This window comes from Populus nigra, chromosome 6 (assembly GCF_951802175.1).
Source record: "Populus nigra chromosome 6, ddPopNigr1.1, whole genome shotgun sequence".
NCBI classification, from domain to species: Eukaryota; Viridiplantae; Streptophyta; class Magnoliopsida; order Malpighiales; family Salicaceae; genus Populus; species Populus nigra.
Genome location: NC_084857.1, coordinates 14,916,055 through 14,937,029, shown reverse-complemented (window position 1 = coordinate 14,937,029; position 20,975 = coordinate 14,916,055). Strand labels below are relative to the sequence as shown.

At 36.7% G+C, this 20,975-nt stretch overlaps 3 protein-coding genes across 4 annotated transcripts; 2 read left to right on the top strand and 1 right to left on the bottom strand.

Annotated features, from left to right (window-relative positions):
• Positions 1-1,667: 1,667 nt before the first annotated feature.
• On the top strand, positions 1,668-8,786 carry LOC133695898 (uncharacterized). 2 transcript variants are annotated; one of them, XM_062117868.1, is made up of 12 exons: positions 1,668-2,453; positions 2,587-2,638; positions 2,838-3,242; positions 3,692-4,080; positions 4,173-4,370; positions 4,441-4,638; positions 4,842-4,916; positions 4,995-5,061; positions 5,187-6,252; positions 6,334-6,387; positions 7,826-7,900; positions 8,048-8,786. In XM_062117868.1, exons 1-12 carry the CDS (start codon positions 2,061-2,063, stop codon positions 8,088-8,090), a joined length of 3,015 nt encoding a protein of 1,004 aa, XP_061973852.1. In that variant the 5' UTR covers positions 1,668-2,060; the 3' UTR covers positions 8,091-8,786. The 2 variants fall into 2 exon arrangements, with proteins under 2 accessions (XP_061973852.1, XP_061973855.1); XM_062117871.1 differs by having other exon boundaries at positions 1,669-2,453; positions 2,841-3,242.
• Positions 8,787-9,535: 749 nt separating this feature from the next.
• On the top strand, positions 9,536-14,308 carry LOC133697304 (beta-arabinofuranosyltransferase RAY1). The gene is given in 7 exon segments (XM_062119779.1): positions 9,536-9,861; positions 10,058-10,312; positions 10,449-10,686; positions 10,776-11,257; positions 11,259-11,556; positions 12,068-12,314; positions 12,716-14,308. Coding segments are annotated over 7 exon segments (1,953 nt in total). The 5' UTR covers positions 9,536-9,772; the 3' UTR covers positions 13,060-14,308.
• A 359-nt stretch (positions 14,309-14,667) lies between these two features.
• On the bottom strand, positions 14,668-18,228 carry LOC133695899 (inorganic phosphate transporter 2-1, chloroplastic-like). Its single transcript, XM_062117872.1, has 3 exons — positions 17,229-18,228; positions 15,853-16,044; positions 14,668-15,660 (listed from the first exon to the last, which is right to left on the bottom strand). Exons 1-3 carry the CDS (start codon positions 17,982-17,984, stop codon positions 14,836-14,838), a joined length of 1,773 nt encoding a protein of 590 aa, XP_061973856.1. The 5' UTR covers positions 17,985-18,228; the 3' UTR covers positions 14,668-14,835.
• Positions 18,229-20,975: the final 2,747 nt, after the last annotated feature.

Genomic DNA, 20,975 nt, shown 5'->3' with positions numbered 1-20,975 from the left:
AATATTATGATTTTTATTATAATTAATATTATTAATATTAAAAATACTGTTATTTTTATTATAAATATTATAATTTTGATTATAATTAATATTATTCATATAATAATTAAAAAATTTGTAGAAAATATTATAAATATTGAAAAGCAAAAATATATTTGATTTGTAGGGTAAATTTGAGAATTAATATTACTATTATTGTTGTTGTTATCATCATTAGTAAATTTTAATTATTATAAACTGTTAGTGCTTTCATTGTGGATTGCACTGTTTGGAAGTATTGTAGATTGAGAGTGATTTCAATTTGAATTGTACTGTTTAGGTTCACTCTTTGCTAAAAGCATTGTTGATTGATGCGGTGTAATGACAATGCTGCCATTTCCACAAAGAATTGCAAAAACTATAGGAGGTGAGGTTGTCTTTTTGGTTAGGGAGAAAATGGTTAGTTCTGGTTCGGGTGAGGCTGCAGGCCCTAGGCGCTGGGCTGCCACGCCCTGGGTGCTAGGGCCAGACCCGCATGCCTGGCCACAACCCCAGGCTGCAGACACTTGGCGTAGGGACTGTCAAGCCCTAGGCACTAGGTCTAGACAGGTGTGTCTAACTACAGACCCAAGCAAGCAGGTCTGAAGACCTGCCGTCTAGGGTGTGCAAACCTAAGCGCCAAGGTCTGCAGAATCACATGTTGGGTCATGTGTCAGGACTCAATTCTCTTGGGTCCCGTGTTAGGACCCAAGGTTCTTGAGTCTTATGTTTCTAGATATAATTATTTGTATTATAAACATTATTATTTTTATTATAATTAAAAGTATTGATACCAAAAATATTATTATTTGTCTTAAAATATTATTATTTTTGTTATAATTAATATTAAAAATACTATTATTTGTATTATAAATATTAATATTTTTATTATAGTTAAAATCATTAATATAATACTTATTAAATTTAAAAAAATATTATTAATATTAAAAAATAAAAATAGATTTCGGGTAAAATTAAAAATTATTATTATTATTATCATTAATAAATTTTAAAAAAATATTATTGTTATTGAAAAAAACATATAAATTTGATTTGAAGGGATTAAAAACTATAAGAACTTGGGTAGATAAATTTAATATTATTATTAATATTATAAATATTATTATATTCATGAATATTATTAAATTTAAAATAAATATTATTACTATAAAAAACACATAGAATTGATTTGAAAGACAAAATCAATTATTATTATTATTAACTTGGGTCAGGAATCCCCTTCCAGGCTCAAGAAACTTAGAGCTAAAAACAGGCGTTTTATCCAAGTTTCTTGAGTATAGAATGAGCAGAAACCTAAATTCCTTGGTTCTTGCCGCTCCACTTAACTCAAGACTATATGTCATTTATAAGGATCCAATTTTCATGGATCATCTGTTAGGATTCAAATCCCATAAGTCAGTCGTAAGGATCTAAATATCTTTAGTCTTGCAGTTATGCTTGACCCAAGACTATGAATCCTGTATAAGATCCAATGCTAATGGATCCTGATGCCACGACTGAAGTTTAATGGATCCTGCCCAAAAATCTCTCGGCTCCGCGTTAGGATCCAATTTGCTTGCGTATTTCGTTCAGACCCAATACATTTAGTTTAGCCGTTTAATAGGTCTTGATGACAGACTCATTAGCCCTGAGATCTAAAACCAGACCCAAGCAAATTAAATTCCCTCAAGATTCAATTCTCTTGAGTTCAATGTCTGGATTCAAAGCTAATATATTCTATGTCAGGATTTCTTGAGTGCTATGCCAGGATCCAAGGCGAATGAATCATGCAATCATGATGCAAGCCTAATAGGTTCTACATCACGAACCAATTCTTTTGGATTTATAATAGAACTCCATCCTAAACTCATAGTGTTTTATCCTTTTTTTTAAAGAAAAGGAAAGAAAAGAAACTCAGAAAAAACGCTTCTCTTTTGTTTTCTTTGCCATCAAACCTAGTCCGGAAAGCGAAACCCTTGTTTGGATCTCTTGAAGGCAATCATATAATTAAAACCCACAAAGAGCGAAGTGAACACCCAAACATGGACGGTTACCAACAGCAGCAGCAGCTTCACGGATACATGAGACCGCCACCACCACAGCAACAGCAACAGCAACAGCAACAACAAGTGCCACCATCGGCGGCGGATCCTTACCACTACTACCACCAGCACCAGCCAAGACCACCAGTTCCTCCACAACCGCAAGGAAGCACTACATGGTACTCCAACCATTTCCAATACCATCCACCACAGCCACAGCCACCGCCACCGCCACCACCATCCCACTCTACATCTCCTCCACCTCCCCAGCAGTGGCCTGTACCTCCTCCTCCCTCTTCTTCATATCCTTATCCTACGCACCTTCCCCCTCAAAGCCACAACTTCCCTCCTCCTCGCCCCCACGTGCCTCCACCAACACAACCTTACTCTCAGGTGATTCGCCCAATGCTTAATCTTATGCTTTGGCACTCTGTGAAGCTATGGTTATTTTTTCCGCTATGATATTTCAGAGGGATACATTAATTGGTGACCAATTGCATGTTTATTTATTTCTGTTTGTTTGCAGGAATGGGGGAATCCTAATTGGGGACAGCACCAAGCTTGGGAATATCCAGCAGGTTAGTTTACTCATAAATCCAAATGCAATTCTTGACACCCTTTCCCCCCCTTTATTGCCTGAGTTTGGACGGTCTACTATCAGCATTGTGGATTATATATACTTAACCAACACGAACCTTTCCTCCACCTAGACCTTGCTAGGAGTTTTAGTTTTTAAATTATTTTTGGGGTTTACTTTGTGATGATATGTTTTAATAGCAGCTAATAACCATGTGGAGGATTGGGCTGCTAAGGCCAGAGCATGGGCAGCTGCGAAAAAAGGGTCACCTGACGACCAGCATCCTCAGTCTCAGTTTACACCAGTTGGCAGATCAGAAGAACAAAGTTGGTATTATGACCAGTATCCGCAAACTGTCGATACTCATTATCAAGGTCTTCAGCAGCATCCATTTCCTGCAACGGGCTATCAACAGTTTCCAGTTTCAGGCACTCCTTTGCACCAGCCACCGGTAGCTTATCCACAGGAGAATGCATCTTTCAAGATGGGACAATCTTCATATGTTTCTGATAGGCCCCTACCCTACACTGGTGGGGCTGCATCTTCGATTACAAGTCCGTCTGTTCATCAGCAGGAGGTACCTTCTAGTTATTCTTCTGTTACAGGTAATAATTAATTTAGCATATTGTACTTGCATGTGAAGGTTGTGTTCAAGAACTGCTCCTATGAGACCTTGTTTTAACACTTCTACTTTTCCATCTGTATGTAAAAGGCATGCAAGACGAAGTGGCTTCGGGAGATGTATTGCCTTTTCTATGAATAAGGTTTAAGGAGAATTTGTTTTCAGTTCTTGCTGTAAAAAAAAGGATAAAGCAACATCAACTCCTATTGGAGTTACAAGTTTTTTGAGAGGATGAAGTCCAATGTTACCATGATTTTTAAAATCTAAAACTACATTAAAATCTATAGAATTCATGCAGTGAATTGAACTTTGTGTGCGGAACATTTAGGAGCAAGCTTATTGATGTCCAAGTTAAACCTCCATTTCTCTTGTGGCTTTTATATGTTATTGTTCATTTTTAATTTTGCTGTTTGGCTACTTAATTGTATGCAGGTAAAGAAGAGACTGAAGGTCCAAAGGAGCAGCTTTACAAATCATTGCCTTTGGCCATTTCCTCTGCTCAAGAAGGGCAGCATCATATCCCACCATCACTGCCTGCTGCTGGTAGATCAGTTTTGACCGAGCAGCCTTTTGCATACAGCAATCAGGCATCTAATCCCACAGCCGACCTCAGTAACCAGCCTTTGGAATTTGCACCTGGTTTCAACTCTGATCAAGATCCTCATGTACAATCAAGCTATGCTGCACATCATGATTCAGCAGGAACTGTGAAAAGCTTTGGCCCTGCTGCACCCATGCCTTCAATTAGTTCCTGGAATCCTGCTGTTACAACTGGTGTAGTTTATCCCCCAATTCCTCCAGTTTTTCCACCAGGGCCTCAGGTTTTGGTTCTGGCTTTGTGAATATTGCAAATATTCCTTCAATTTTAGAGGTTTTACACTGATGTGTTAATAACTGCTACTTTTTTCTGCAGGATCCTACCATATCTGTGCCTTCTTCTGTTTCTGGGCATGCTGCACCACCATTTGGAAACTTTCCTGGAACAAGTTTTCAGGCCACAATTTCACCAGTTGGTGTGCCATATGGTCTTGGTGCAGGAAATGCACTTCATCCTACTGGAGGCTTCGCAGATGCTTATGGGGTTTCTAATGTTTCTGAACGCCCAAAAAAGGTGGGCACACTCTTAGGCTGCTTTGCATTTAACTAAAATGATTACTAATGAGTTGTGAGAAATTTTCCAGTCTTCTGTGCCTAATTGGCTTAAAGAAGAAATAATTAAGAATGCCCCTGTCATGATGAGGCCTTCTCTAGAGCATCCTAGAGAGGAAACACAATCTATTGAGGATGAAGGTGTTGAAAAATCATTTGGAAAGGGTAATCAAGCAGGTAGCAAAAGCATCGATTCCCCAAGTTCTACTGAAGAAAAGGATGATGATGAGGTTCTATTGCTTAATCTTTTGATCTTTAATGTACTTTTGGTGTTTCTTTCCCATGATCAAAGACTCTTTCCTTGCTAGATATGTTTCTAGATAATTTCTATGAGTTTTCCAATTTTCCTATCATGCTATGCTCTCCATTTGATTTTGAACAATGAACATCCTTTTCCCCTTATTCTTTGTCTTTCTGTTTTGGCTCTTTTCAGGATTATGCCGAAGCAGCCAGGACTGCAGCTATTAACCAGGAAATCAAACGTATCCTAACTGAAGTTCTTTTGAAGGTTACAGCTGCATAAATTCTATTGTTTTTTTTAATTAACTTCTCTCTTTGGTAGTTGTAACCTCCATGTTTTGATTAGGTTACTGATGAGCTGTTTGATGAAATTGCAACGAAAGTTCTTGAGGAAGATGATCTGATGGTTGAAGGTAATAATGCCATAACATCTAAGTCTTTATCCATATCTTTACATATCTTCCTGTAACTACCCACAAATGTTAACTCCATTCCCCTCTTCAAATCTTGTCTATGATGGCCCTTTTCGGCTTTGCAGTTGAGCACCAACCAGCTGCTTCAAATCAAAAGGTATCATCCCCATCTCACCCAGCTATCTCAACTCTAAAGGCTTCTGCAAAGGTTCTAGTTCCTGTTGGAAACAAGGAATTTGAGAATGAAGATGTCAATGAAAAATCTAGTTCCAGCTCCCCTGGAAATGTTTTGGGTCTCGCTAACTATGCCTCTGACGAAGATGATGATGAAATCCAGAGTTCCAGTGTATCAAATTCGAGGAAAAATTCTGTGGTTCAACCATTGGCCATTCCAGAGATTGCTGAAGATAATGATGCAGCTGAAAATGGCAATTCACAAGTAGAACTTGTAAAGAACACTGGAGCTACAAATTTAGAGAGTGATCTGAGCAAAACAAGTTCAACTGGGTCTGATAATAAAATCAATGGTGCTTTTAGTGAGGTGAGCGAGCATGTGCATTCTGAGGTGGTCTTTGGAGCCAGACATGTTGAAATTAGTGTCAATGGAGAAGAAAAAATAGAAAGCAATAACAAGGCTGCATCCAAAGCTACAATTGGAGAACATGCCAAAATGAAATCTGAACCACTTGGTGAGAGTCTCAGTGTGGAAAAATCTGTGGTCGATTATTCTCATACTAGGGGTACCAGGGTGAGGTCAGATCAAGACAGTCGACATGAAACTAGAAGTAGTGGGAGTAGGGCAGATGAGAAGGGGGATGATGGTCACAGGAGACAGGATGGAAAGCATCTAAGCAAGGAAAAAACAGATGATCTGAATGGCTCAAAAGAGAAAAAGAAAGAGCGAAATGATAAGACAGGAGCTAGTGCAAAGGAACCAGAATCAAGAAGAAGGTCATCTCATCCTGAAGTCAAGGAGGACAGGAAAGAGGAAGAAAAACCCCACAGATCTAGTGCCAAAGAAAATGCCATCAGAAAGAGAGACCGCACAAAGGAAAAGGAGGAAGACAAAGCAAGACATAAACCTACCAGTGATTCAATCAAGCACAAGAGAACACGCTCCTCATCAATCAGCAGTAGGGGTAGAAACTGCAAGGACAATGATTCTAGTGATGAAGCTTCAGATCCTAAGAGGTTCACTTCTGAGATCCAGTCTGTTCCTTTTTTTTTCCTGGATTTGCAGTGTGGATGATTATATTCTGTTGTGTACTGCAGGAAACATTCAAGGAAACGGCGTTCTTCACCATCACCTGTCAGATCTAGAAGAAGGTACTCATTTTTCAGAAGTTCATTGTTCTTATCATGTCTCCCATGTTTTTATTTTTCTCTACACATTTGAACACCTTAAAACTCTTCTGTGGTACTATCATGAAAATAAAATGTGTCCCTCTCCATGTAACTAGTATGAAAAATAGGGTAAATTGCAGTTTAATTCAAAGCTAATATGCTTGTTTGGACCCAGGTTTTTGTTCGTTTAAATGCTTTGTGGATTCTTTGATCTTTTCTCACCAGCAATTCAAAATGTAGTATGATTCTCTAATGATTTTTTTCATGGTCAATTTTTAGTGAAGTTTCCTGTGATATATTGTTCAAGTCTGCTCTCCTTGATGCATGCTCTGATAAAGTAACCTAGCTAGCTCAGTCTTTGAACGGAAACAATTAAATCAGTTGAAATTGTTTGCCTTTTTTGAGAAGAAAATTAGGAGTTATTTTATCAAGAGCAAGAAAGGGAAAATTAAGAGTTATGGGGACAAAAGTAGCTGCAATCTTACCATCTTTGTACTTTTAGATGGTGTAGGCATATATGAGAGATACTCGTGCCTCTATCATTATCAAGTAGACTTCAATGTTTCAGATACATAATAATTTTGCATATTCCATCATCAAGTAGACATGTTTTGACTTGTTGATAGCATATGGAGCCAACATGTGGTTAAATGATCCAAAGATACTGAACTATGGAACAAGATTGTAGGCACTTTTTTTGTGTGCTCTATTTGTAGTATATGTGAGGTTCAATCTCACTGTTGGCTCTGTCATGTTTGTCAACATTATATGATTTCATCTTTGCATATTGCATTTCATGTCTTCAGTAAACATGCTCATTGTATGTAATCATTCATCCGTTTCCCCCCTAATGTAGTTCCTTTTCTTGTATCTCTAAAGCAATGGGTGTCTTGACCTGGTTGTAGTTTGCAACCTCTGTTGAGAACAGGGCACATTTTTATTTTGTCAACTACCCCACACTTGAAAATATCATAGAATAAGTCTGTTAAGAGCATAGCCACACATTGCCTTAAATGGATTTTTAGCAAAGCATCACTTTGTTTCATGATTTAGGTTAGCACTTGCTCAATCCAAGCGGCCACTTTAATTTTTTTTTTCAGTTAGAAAAAGATATAATTAAATAATTTATAATTTTATGCTCTTCTGGTAGAAAATTATTATTATTTTTAAAATTTAAATGAACATTTCTACCTTTCCTAGTTGAAGAGATAAAATATTGTTACGTTAGCTTTTTTGGTTAACGCTAGATGGTGTTTGATAGTATGTATATATACATCCTTGTTATGTTAGTAGTAGCAAAAAAAGTTTACACGGATGGAAATTCTTGTAGAGTTTGATTCAGAATGAGGCTAAGTATTTCTCTGTTCAGTTGTGTGTTTTCAACTCACCAAATAAGTATGATGGCTGCTTTCATTTCTAGACAAGTATCGCGGTCACCTCATAGCAAGCATTCCCAGCGCAGGCATTCTCCCTACTCTTCTTTTGAGACCACAAGGTATGTTGCCTTGCAATCTTCAAGAATAAGATTTTGTTAGTGTTTCTGAGACATGCACAACCATTTGCTGCAAAGGTGAAAACATCGAGTTTCTGATTTGTGAATTGCAATATTACCTGGTTCAGTAGCAGTGCTAATTTCTTGCAGGAGGAGATCAAGATCCCAATCACCTGTCAGGCGGCACAAATGATCTAAGATAAGAAAAGAGGATTCCTTGGAATGATGCAGGCTCTGAAATCCTAGGCATTTCTGATTGGAGGTTTGGAGAAAGATCTAATGTGTCCTCTTGAAATTATTTGATGTGCCCTGAATTAGGGATCAGGCCTAAATTCCTTAAATCAGTCCGGGATGTTGAATTTCTGGTATGCTGGGTGACGTGCTTAGGGAAGTTTAGTGGGTAATGCAAAATCTATTTGCATGGTATGTAATGTCCAGGTTAAGTTGATAAGGGCTTTAATGGGGTGCTCAATGAAGGCTTTGTCCGTTCTATAATTGTTAAATATGTTGTATTTCGATAGCATGCAGCTGGGAATTTTGTTGGGCTACATTTTAGTGCCTTTTCACTGAAAATATGACGACAGCCTTTGTGAATTTTCATGTATGATTCGACACTGGAATTTTTCAGCTTAGATAGTAGTTTAATTAGAATCAACTTAGAGAGGCAATTCACAAGGCGTAATGAGCTAGTTGGGGAAATCTGATGGTGGGTGGAACTTCCATTGAAAGCTGAAGCACTTTAGCTTGTGATCTGTGAGAGAGTAAATTATAAGCTGGTCCCGCTAGTTTTGAGAAATGAATTAATCAGTCCCCCTTGCTTCATCAGTTCATTATGTAATTCCTTGACTGGTATTGATTATGCTTAATTTAATATTATTTCATTTCGAAATTCAGTCTTTTCATAATATCTATTTAGTTTTTTTCCTTTTTCTATTTTTTTAAATAGAAAAATAAATTAAATTAAAAAAGAATACAAAATGGATGAAATAATTAGTTTTTGAAACAGGGGAGGTTATTAGGGCCTCGAATTCTATCCATGGCCGCCCATTAGGCGCTTCAGATTTATGTCCGAGCTTGATAGATCCTCTCACATTCAAGATTTCAGGGGTGTTTAAGATTGAGTTGTAATTTATTTTTTTTATTAAAATTTATTTTTTATTTATTTTTTTTTTCAGTATTTTTAAAATTTTTTATATGATAATATTAAAAATAAAGTTAAAAAAATAAAAAAAAATATTATTTTGATTTTTTTATGTAAAAATCAATTTGAATTTTAACTAATCACATTCTTAAATATTTTGATTGTTGCTTTAATTTATTATTTTTAAGTTTTTATAATTTTTATTGTTTTGATAGGTTAATATTAAAAATAAACTTTAAAAAATAAAAAAAATAATATTTTAATATATTTTACCGCAAGCTACCGAATAGTTATCTTTATCTCAATTTAACCCTTAAATTCTTAAGGGGTCCCAGCCTGACCTCCCTTGAACCCGGTAGCAACTCGATCCTCTGATATGAAAATGATTCCAGTCAAACCGATTTGACTCACTTTTAAAAACCACTTCTTTCGATGCCAGATTTTAATCATTGGAAAACTAAAAATAAAAACAAACAGCATTTGACATATTTTTTCTTGTTTAGAAAAATTGAAAACAAAAGCGAGAACATATAGAATAAATAAATAAATAAAAAGCCAGCACAGCCCTTTGATTTGTTTATGTAATTTATCCGGCATTTTAATAGGTGAGAGAGCATAGAAGCGAAATCGTGTTTTGGACTGGATTGGATGGAACATGGAAGGCAGCTGGATCCCAATGCTCTATCTAGGGTTCATAATATTGAAAATCTGGTAATAATAATAATAAAAAAGTAATGGAAGGTGACGTTTGGGTGACGCCTAACTTCACGTCTTCTCATGCGATTCCCCGTCTTGGTGGTGCTGCTTCCAATGGCCATGGCGGGTTTGTTCCTCTACCATTTCTTTCCTGCTTTTCAGTTAAAGTTTCACCCTCTTTTTGCCCACCAGCAGAAAGAGTAGTAGAGCACACGCAACCAACGCTTTTGCAATCCCAACAAAACAGAAGAGCACTTTGAAGACTTTGAAGGTTTCCTCACCTCTCCTCTTTTCTCTTTAATTTGATTTGTTTTTGAATGCAGGTTGATTGCTCTCTCTTTGCATGCCACTCGGAGGTTACCGCCATCTTCTTTTAAGCAGACAAGACCCCGAGGCTTAAGCCATCCAACCATCACAATATTTTCTGCACCTACTGCCCCTGGCTCCAACCAGAGTCTTGCTATTCGATCATGGCTTGCTTTGCCCCCTCAAATCACTGTCGTTTTGTTCACTCAACACCCTTCTTTTGCCTCCGCTTTTGGTTCCCGGGTTTTGGTTGATTCCACTACTGATTTCACGTAAGGATTTCTGTTTTAATTTGATTATGCTCGATTGGTTATGCTAGCTAGTTCAGCAAGGTTGTTGTCTTGATTCTAATGTGAGGAATATGTCATTTACATTAGGCTTGTTCTCTTCTTTTCGAATGTTTTCTAGGTTCCTTGGCACCCCATTCTTTCATTCCATGCTTGAAAAATCACGGTTATACACGACAGGTATTACTGTTTTTGTTGATCCACGGACGGTTCGTGTGTCTGACCTCATTTCCACCTTAAATTATGCTTACGAACTTGACCGTAATTGGCTTCTTGTGGCTTCGTTACGAAACGTTGCCTACTTCCCGTTCCATTTGGATGATGCTGGGGAACACTGGCTTAGAGAGGATGGCCAAAGGTAAGACGCCAGGAGGTACGAAGGATTCCTACTCCAGATTGAAAGGTGACCGTCTATTTGGGAAACCAGTACCATTGATTTCATTCTTGATTCCGACAGTTGCAGGGGATGCTTGGTCATCATTGGCAGTGGAATCATTGTGAGGACAGAATGCTTATGGCATGGAACAACAGAAATCTACCTTTACATAATGGAGTACTTCCTCCTTTCTTGTATGGCAAGGGGTTTCACATCCACTGGATCATCAATGAGGCTGTCTTTTCTGAATTTATGCTTGCCTTCGATGCAAGTTGGACCATCTCATGTTTCTCTCTTAATTATCCCGAACACTGGTCTGAACAGTCAGGCAGAGGATCCAGTGCTTTAGAGATTGAAAACAGAAGCTGGGAAGACAGTGGTAATTCCCATCCGGGTGCAATATATGCCTCAATGTTTTTCCATGAAATTAATTATACTGGTCTAGTAAAGCTTTTGAATTGTGAGGGGAAATATATTTTTGTTGACATAACAGAAGACATTGTTTATCCATCTGTGTGCCAGACAGGAAGTCAGTGGACTAGAAGGGTTTTGAGATCCTTTTACCATCAGGAAAAATATGGATTCTGCTGAAAATGTCAAATCACAAAACAGAATATTAAATTGCTCTCTGAGAGATCAGTTAAAGTCATTGGGCTCATTAGATTTTCCATTTTCTTTGGAGTCACTCCTTTCAATAACTGCAGACAAGAATAAAACAATCGTGCTTGCTGTTGCTGGGTATAGTTACAAGGACATGCTAATGAGTTGGGTGTGCAGATTACGCCTCCCCCAGGTCACAAATTTCATCATTTGTGCTCTTGATCATGGAACATATCAGTTCTCTGTCTTACAGGTACTGCTTTACTGCTTTCTGTTTCTCTTTAGTTATAGGGGTTTTTTTTTCCAATTCAATTAAATCGGGGGTCAGTTCTCAGTGTGCAATTAAAGGCACGTGAAAAGGGACATGCTCATAAAAGAGAAACATATGTGTGCATCTGGTATACAAGTTTTTGGCTACTGGCAGCATACTGGTTCAGAAAAAAAAAATGCAAGTTTTTACCATTGCCTGAAATTGACATTTTAGGATAACCTTGAACATCTGGGGAATGGACTTTGCCTGGACTGTTCTCTATTTATGGTTTGGAATGCCCAGAGGAATTCCAAGGTTTATTATGGCCTGAGTGCAATTCTTATTGTTGAGTTGCACCAAATGGTTTAGACCGCAAAATTTTAACATTTGAATTCTATTATGCTTTTGGAAAATTGGCCCCAACAGTTCTATCTGGATTTTAGTTGTGGATCTCCTTCCTCCCAAGCTGCTATCTATTTGTGTGTGCCAATTGAAATTCTCTGTTTTCTGCCAGGGCTTACCTGTTTTCCATGATCCATCAGCCCCAAGAAACATCAGCTTTGACGATTGCCACTTTGGAACAGCATGCTTTCAGAGAGTCACCAAAGTGAAGTCCAGAATGGTTTGGAAGATACTGAAACTCGGGTACAACGTACTTCTAAGTGATGTGGATGTTTATTGGTTTGGGAATCCATTACCATTACTTTATTCATTTCGTCCTGGTGTTCTTGTGGCACAGTCCGACGAGTACCATGACACAGGTGAATGCTCTCAAATATTTAGGACTTAAATAACTAATTTCTTCCCATTGGCTTAGTACACATTGATTCAAGGGGATCAAAAGGAAACTAGTAGATTAAAATACAAGAATATGTAGTTGAAATCTGGTGCAAGTGACTTTAATGACTTGTTTCAAATGACACTATCTTATGTTTGGTAAATGTGCAAAATAAAGGGGGAAAAAAAGGGGTTAAAATGCTGTTAATACTGAATAATGTGTTTGGTGACTCTATCTTAACTTTGTTTATTCATCTCTGCTATATTCTTAGAATTTAAATTGTAACGGTTTTTGTTCTGCTGTTATATCTTTAGGACCTGTAAACTTACCCAGGTGATTGAACTCTGGTTATTTACTTTGCTTGTTCTAATGGTTCAACTGTAGCTGCTATGGAGAAAGTGGTAAAACATGCAGCAACATCAAACCTGTCTGAACAGCCAAGCTTCTATGACACATTGTGTGGAGAAGGTGGATCCTATCGTATCAGTGATAACAGCTGTGTGGAACCTGAAACAAATCTGACTGTTCATTTCTTGGGTAGGAACCTCTTCCCTAACGGTGCATACTTAAACCTATTGCAGAAGAAAAATGTGAAAAAAACCTGTATGATGAAGGGTTGTCTTGTTCTTCATAACAACTGGATTAGTGGGAGGATAAAGAAATTGGACCGACAGATTGTGTCAGGTTTATGGGAGTATGATACTAGCAGAATGTGCCTGCAAAGATAGCACAATTCCAAATTGATGCAATATTTTTGTTACCTAGTTGTTGTTGGGTTGGTGTATCTTATCTGCTGTCTTAGGCTAACTTTGATATTCACTTGGAAGAAAAGAAAGGAAATTATTCCCTTCCCCAATGTCAATAATCACTAGATAACCTCGGTTTCATCATTGGCTTTCTGCGGGGAAAACGCCTACTTATATACTGCCAGCCATGAAACCTTTGCAATATATAATAATATGGAAATAATGCAGATCAGAACAATACTCGCCCACATTCTTGTCATTATAGTGAGATGAAATATTGGGATCTGACAGCTTTTGATTGCCGGATATGCTGAATGCCTGTCTAAATTTGTTAGGCCCAAGTCTAAGTAACAGACAGAGTCCAGAAGGAAAATAGAACTGGAAGGAGGTCCTATTTCAGTGGACTCATGCATACAGTCGAGAGATATTTGTGTCAGGATAGTTCATCCTGGTGGAAGAGAGGAGCTGTATCAACACGCAGTTCCTGCATCTCAGTTAATGGAAAAATATCCTGGAATTTGCGTTGCCCATCCAGGAGTTTTCAAGAATCCGCAGGAGTCTCTCTGGTATGGCCAGATGAAAAATTGTTGCCTGGTCACAAATATCTTATAATTCCATCCACCACTGCTCAGAAATTTACTCATAAACACACTGGAAGTGTAAAAGTCAAAGGTTTTGCACAAGGTAAAGATGAGATAATTGATGTGAATATCACTTGGGATCCGAGACTAGATATTTCTGAGGAATCTGTAGGTTCTGCGAGAGAATTCTATACCTCCAAGGATAGGTGGCCAAGATATAAAGTGAAGAGGACTGTCAAAGCAAAGAAGCCTTTTGTACCCCTACTTCCTAAGGCAAGGTCTTTTCGGGGATCAGGGTGGGAACCCAGCTTGAACTCTGTACAAGAAGTTTCTCCATGATGTATTATACCACCATGCATTCTGGTATGTGGTCCTTCCAAGCAGTTCTTTTTCCTCTCTTCTTTTTGTAAGAGTTCTAAATCAGTTTTCATTGTCTATTGGTTTTGTGACAAGTCTGCTAAAGAAACATTTACCACAATAATTGTGTTTGTATAGAAGTATAGATAGGTGCTATATTCCTTACACTCATGAGCTGGAGGTTCCTTCTTATGATTGTGGAAGCTGCTGGGGCTATTTCTTCCTTTGTCTAAAACTTTCAGAATGTTCAATTATTTACCATTGCTGAATTAAACATCAACAACTTTGTCTTCTGAATTTTAATAGAACCAATAATTTTGCCATTTGCTTCAAGAGTTCCTGCCATGCTTCTGGGACGTTGATTCCCATGCTGACGTAAATCTTTCATAGTCTTCTTAGAGCTGCATTGTACCTAGTCATGGCTAAACTTACTGTACAATTAACTAGAATAGAACCTAAAGGCTGTGCAGAAAAAATACCACCCTCACCAACATTAGAAAAGAGAATCACCTTGCAGTTTGATTATTGCTCTCTTTCTAGAATGTCGATTTTGGTTTCAAACATGAGCAATCTTTAATCCTTACTCTACACTGAACTGAGCCAGTATTTAGGTTATTTTCTTATGCCAATATCATAAAATACCAATATCAAGTAAAAAAAAAAATTCATTTTGTTCTCTCATTTCCATAAAAAACTGTGACTTCTTCAAGGAAATCACATAGCTCAAAAAGACACCAATACCACAAATTCTTTTGAGAGAGGAGTGATTTTGATTAATCACATACATCAAGATTTTCATTTGGATCTTGTAAATTTACTCTCACAATATGTAAGACAAAAGCTTGGTCAAAATCCATGTGTAGAAAACTGCAAAGATAGCACCAACTGGAATTGTCACAGCCCATGAAACAACAATCTCTCTCACGGTTTCTGCTCTAACACTGTTCAGACCTCTTGCAAAACCTACACCCATCACTGCACCCACCAAAGTATGCGTTGCAGATATGGGCAGTCCCAATTTTGATGCCACTAGAACCACAGAAGCTGCAGCAAACTCAGCTGCAAATCCTCTAGTTGGTGTAAGTTCAGTTATCTTCTTCCCAATTGTTGCTATCACTCTGTATCCCCACATCATTAGCCCTGCAACTATACCAAATCCTCCCCATGCTAGAACGTCCATCGGAATAACAATCTCTGTTCCACTGGCACCGCCGTGCAGAATAGATAATGCAGCAGCCAAAGGACCTATCGCATTGGAAACATCATTTCCCCCGTGTGCAAATGACATGAAGCATGCTGAGAGGATCTGCATGTATCCAAAAACTCCATAAACTATTTCCAACTGGGTACCCTTTGGTCCTGCAAAGTCAGACAGTAACCCAATATTTTTGCTGTGTATAGCATTCTCTTTTGGCTCAGGTTGTGACGAGCTAGCTTTCACCAGGAGATGACCAAGCTGTTTCCGTATAATTCGGTCAACTAGGAAAGCACCAACTGCACCACTGGCTAGAGCCTGTGCCAGAGCTAAAGGAAAGACCTTGCTTAGAGGAAAGGCTGCAAAAGAGATTCCAGTTACACCCAGAAAGACAGCAATTGGTGCGGCTGCAGCTGCAGCTAGTCCTGGATTTGGGGCGCTGTATACAAACTACAAAAGTTAAAAATGGTTAGAATTTCGGAACACATGAATGCCATAATTAGAATGTAAGTTTTTGAAAAAAAAAGTAAAAAAACCTCTCATTTGGTTGCACAAGTGGAAATTTTTTGTAGCATAGCACAAGAAATATTTGATATAAAGTATGAGCTTCTCTGGTTCAAATCTGCAAGTGTAAGAACATACCCTGCGGATGAATTTGTAGACAAGAAATGAAACCATTGCTCCCATTAATGGTGAGATCACCCACGATGAAGTTACCCTTGCCAAAGAACTCCAGAAGACAGCACCAGGCCCCCCATAGACAAGACCAAATCCTACCATTGATCCTACTATACAGTGTGTGGTAGAGACAGGCCAACCATAATATGACGCAACCTGGACAAATCAAGATGATAAATTAAGAATAAATGAAAAGATTAAGAATGTAGATGCACATTCAGCTTTAAGCTACAAAAATCAACAGAAATCGAATGTTGATATTTCAAGTAACTTGCAAAGTAGGACGAATTTTATCATCTAATAGGGTGCTGTCTAGATACGATGACGATTGCCAAAACATACATTTTCTTCAAGAAATCCTGTGCTCTTACCAGATCATAACTATATGCTTGATAGGCTTGGAAACTAGTATTGCTTCAGCTACTAATACAAGATAAGGCATTTGAAAGGTCTTGAAAGTTACCATCAACTACAAACCAGGCCACAAAATGTGGCATCTGAAGATTTTGTTGATATGATCAGCAGTATCAGGATGTAATAATGCATAGATGAAGTGAGCTGCAATTCTGAAATTGGTTATTCTAGAGCAAAAAAGGAATTCACCAAGTGCTAAACATTATATCTGCAACATCTGTTTGTTAAATTCAATAGAACTCCCAAGTAATTTTGCCCCATCTGTTGAGAGGCACCTGTGTAGGAAAGCCTTTTAAAGCATTAATTAATAATCATCACTACATCCTCATATACAAACTTTTCTCCTGTTCTCTGTCTCAAATAGGTTGGGTAATTTCATGATCAGTTCACAAGTTATTAAGTGTTTGATTTCAAATATACAAAAACTTCCTGCGTGGACAGGATGCCACACTATCAAAAAAACCATCTTAACCCAAAGTTTAAAGCTATTATTTTAAGTTTTAAAAATTCTTTTATATTATTTTCTAACACACGCTTTCTGGTAAAAGTTTTTTATCTTGAAACTTGTATATACTTACTATTATCTCGTGGTTAATTTTATTAATTTAATTAGATAATATAGAAAAGGTGAGATTCAAACTTTTAGATGTTTAATTATTAAGATTATGAAATCATATCAAATAATTATCCAAACAAAAAAAAAACTTAATCATATCAAGTAACTTATCATCATCCTTTCTATAACTTCAATTAATGCAGAATTTGCGTGACTAGGCTTTTAATTTGAGTGATGAAAGCCAATTACTACTAACTACTTGATTGAATTATGGCGGATATACTTGGATTAAATTCAAGATCTTATACAAAATGTAATCTATTTAAAGGAATTAAAGGGGAGAAATTGAATGTAGTAACGCAAAGTGCACCTGCAACCAAGTACCAGCAGCAGCCAACGAAGAGAGCAATCCAGCAAAGAGCAGGGTATCCTTTCCCTGAAACACATTAGCAACAAGAATTCCCTTCTGCATTGTACCGGTCACATGGGTACCCATCAACAGCGCTCCTGAGAACTCCAAAACAGCTGCAGTTAACACCGCCTGCCGGATTGTTAAGGCCCCAGACCCCACAGAAGTCCCCATGGCATTAGCCACATCATTGGCACCTATGTTCCAAGCCATATAGAATCCAAATAGCAGTGTCACATATGATAGGAATTTGGTCTTCAAGTCCAAGCCCTGTCCCAAAGTCTTCATAAATAAGGGAAGACTGAGAGCAGCAAATGCTATCAATATTGATATAGCAGAGGCTGTTCTTGAGGATATATCGAAGGCCTGAGCCATTCCAGGAGAGTCATTTTCCTTCTTTTTTACCGTTTCTTGATGTTCCTCGATTTGAACTCCTTCGTTTTTCTCTTCCTCACCTCCAGCTTCTGCGTAAGAGGATATACTTGCAAAAGGGTGTGCGAGTTTAGAGTTGTTAAGTCTCAAGATGGGAGGAAAACTCCCAGTTGGTTGCTGCTGCTGAGGCTTGAATGGAAGGGTTTCTCTCTTGAAGAGGGTGGTTTCATTGGAAAAGAAAGAAGAACGGTTTCTTGGTAGATAGAAGTGAGAATTATGAAGGACATGAGTTTCTGGTGAGATAATGTTTCTTGTAGAAGATGATAGGGTATAAAAGAGAGTCATGTCTAGTGGTAGATGGTAAAGAGAGTGAAGAGAAGAGATATGGATATGGAATTATTCATGTAGATTCCTTGGCCATGGAAGAATATTGTAGCCAAAGGGGAGAAAGGAGAGTAGGTGGTGGAGGAAGAACAGAGGAGTGTGCATAACTTTTGTTTCTTGTTCACCGGGGTGGAAAGGAGGTTGAGAGTGGATTTGGCTGCTTGCTTTGGTTGATTCAAATGAGTGGTGGCTGTGCTTCTGGAGGGTCTCCACTTGTATGTGCACATGTTTGTAGTCAGAAATATTAGTTGAAAAAAAAAGGGGAAAATCTCCATTCTTTATCCAAAAAGAGATATAGGTAACCCCAACCATCAAAACCAGGTCTCTTTCCACTAGTTTTCTACCCAAGATATATATATATATAACGTTGTCAAGAGTTTAAGAAGCAAATCACATTATATTATATTACAATTACAATTAATTAAAAAAAAAGAAGGCATAGATGGTTTCTATAGGAATTCACATTGATTTTTTATTTATTTATTTTGATAAGGAAAGTGTTTTTCTCTTCGCTTTGATCCCCTCCTCTAAATTGATAATCAATCGATTCAAATTAGAGGATCAAAGTGAAAAAAAGCAGAAAAATAGATGGCAATTTTAAAGTTGATGTGAAATGTTCATTTTAGTTCTCATAATAACTTTTCAATCTTTTCAATTTTTTAAAATTCAATTTCAATTCAAAACTTTTTTTTTAATGTTTTAGTCTCTAATTTAAGTGAGGAGAGAAATTTGTTGGATTGTAATGATAGAGAGAGAAGATAGTCGATTGACATTGATTTTGACCAAGAAAAGGTTCAATTTTGGTGTCAAGGAGTTCCATTCGAGTATTCTTTGACCTTCTTATTGCTTAAGAGGATACATTTGCACTCATAATTGTTTTTCAATTCTAGTTGAATTTGGGTTTTTGGATCTATTAAATGCTATTTTGATACAAAAAATGGGTGTTTTGAGTTCATTAGAGTTTTTGTTTTTTTTACCTATGGGAGTTGGCTGCTAACTTTTCATCCACCTATGGTAATCGAAATTTTAAAAACTAAACGATGCATCATCTATTTTTTTTTAAATGAAGGGCTGATTGGCATGTCATCCTCCCTTTCAAAAAAAAAAAAAAACTAAACATGCCTAGGTGCGTGGGCTGCCCCAGGCCTTTGTGCATGAACCTTTTTTTGGTTTTTGTTTTGTTTTTTGAATTGATTTTTTTTTCAATTTTATCCTTTCCAATTGAATCTTTATTGATTCTTCTTATTGATTTTTTTCTTTTCTAATTTTATTCTTCAATATTTTTTTTATTTTAAAAAAGGCAACATAATTTGTTTCAGTATGATATTTGTAGGTCTATCGCAATCTCAAAAAGCCTCAATATTTGGTTGTCTCTTCATTTTGCAAGTGTGTATTTTTGTTGTCATATAATTAAATAAAAAATGATTGAACTCGTTTGAGTCTATAACTCGGGTCACGAGTTTAGCAGGTTAATTTTGGCTAGTTAGAAGTTAACTTCATAATTTGTTTCAATTTGCTTTATATGAAGTTATCGAAGTCTCAAACTAATGTCTTGCCATTGAGTTGGTGCTTGATTTTACGAGCGACTATTTTTGTTATCATATGATTAAATAAAAAATAGTCTTAATTTTTTTTTAAAACTTAATGGAGTTCATGACCTAAGTCATAGATTCGACAAGGTAGGCCATGAAACCCAGATCGATCAAATATGTCACCGTCTCAGTATTTTCTTTTTTAAAAAATTATGTCATCTTGAAATTTATATTTAAACCGAGACCACATTTCTACCAGTCATTTGGCTTGCCTTCAAACTCGCCAAGTCGATTGTGTTATGTTAGGATAACTCTAAAGTAGTTTGATTTAAAATATAGACTAGGCAATGATACGAGTTGAGAGGTTTCATGATTGCCACTAGTCACTAAAAAAATTCTTTGCGATGTAAACATTTTTTTCAGTTAAAAAAAATTATGGTACGACTTATGGTGTATCATAGATCAGGAAATATGTTTTTTAGTTAGTAATTTCTTGAAAGTTTATAGATGTATAATGCATGCTCATTGTAACATCTTAATTTTTAACACATGTTGTGTTTGAATAATATGCTTATATGCAATATTAGGGTCAATTTTTATTTTGTAAATAATTCATCTATATAAGTGGTTAAGCAAAATCTTACAGTATTAAAGATCCTATCAAAATTTCAGCAGATTTTTCTCTATACTTGAAGGATACCAAGTTAACGACATCTTCAATCATAACCCAAACAACACCATAATCATGGTCCAACCATCCTGGACCTCTCCCCACATCAACACAACTTAAAGATTGGCATATAAGAAATTTTCTTCCATAAACTATGAATAATAAAGCTTAAAAATCAAAAGGACAAACATATAAAATATGTAACAAGAAAAGTAAATGCATGTACTGCATCTAAAGAGCTTACAAATTGATTACTTTACATAATAAAATTAAGGATTCTACTAATTATACATAAGAAGTGTGTGAGTACAAAATATACCTCATACAACAAAATTTAACCCTAATATATCAACCTTGCTCTATAGTGTGCAATGAACCTGCAAATGACCATAATAAAATAACAAACAATTTAATAATGAAATTCACAAGTGCACACTAGTATTTAAATAAAATTTGATGATCCTTGAGAAACTAATTATTCTTTTAATATGACATAGTTTCTCTTCCAATCTAAAATTTTCATTTTTTTTTATAATTATAACCTCACCTAAAAAAAGAAGAAGTCATATTCAATATTCACAACACTTCATCTTATTGGTTTTCTTTTAATAATGAAAACAAAATATTATTGACTTTCATTTAACCATGAAAGTAACAGACAATAGCTTCCACTCAACGATGAAAGCTACAAACATTGGCTTCTATCCAACGATAAAAGTTACATAGTAATGAGTCTCATTCATCAATGGA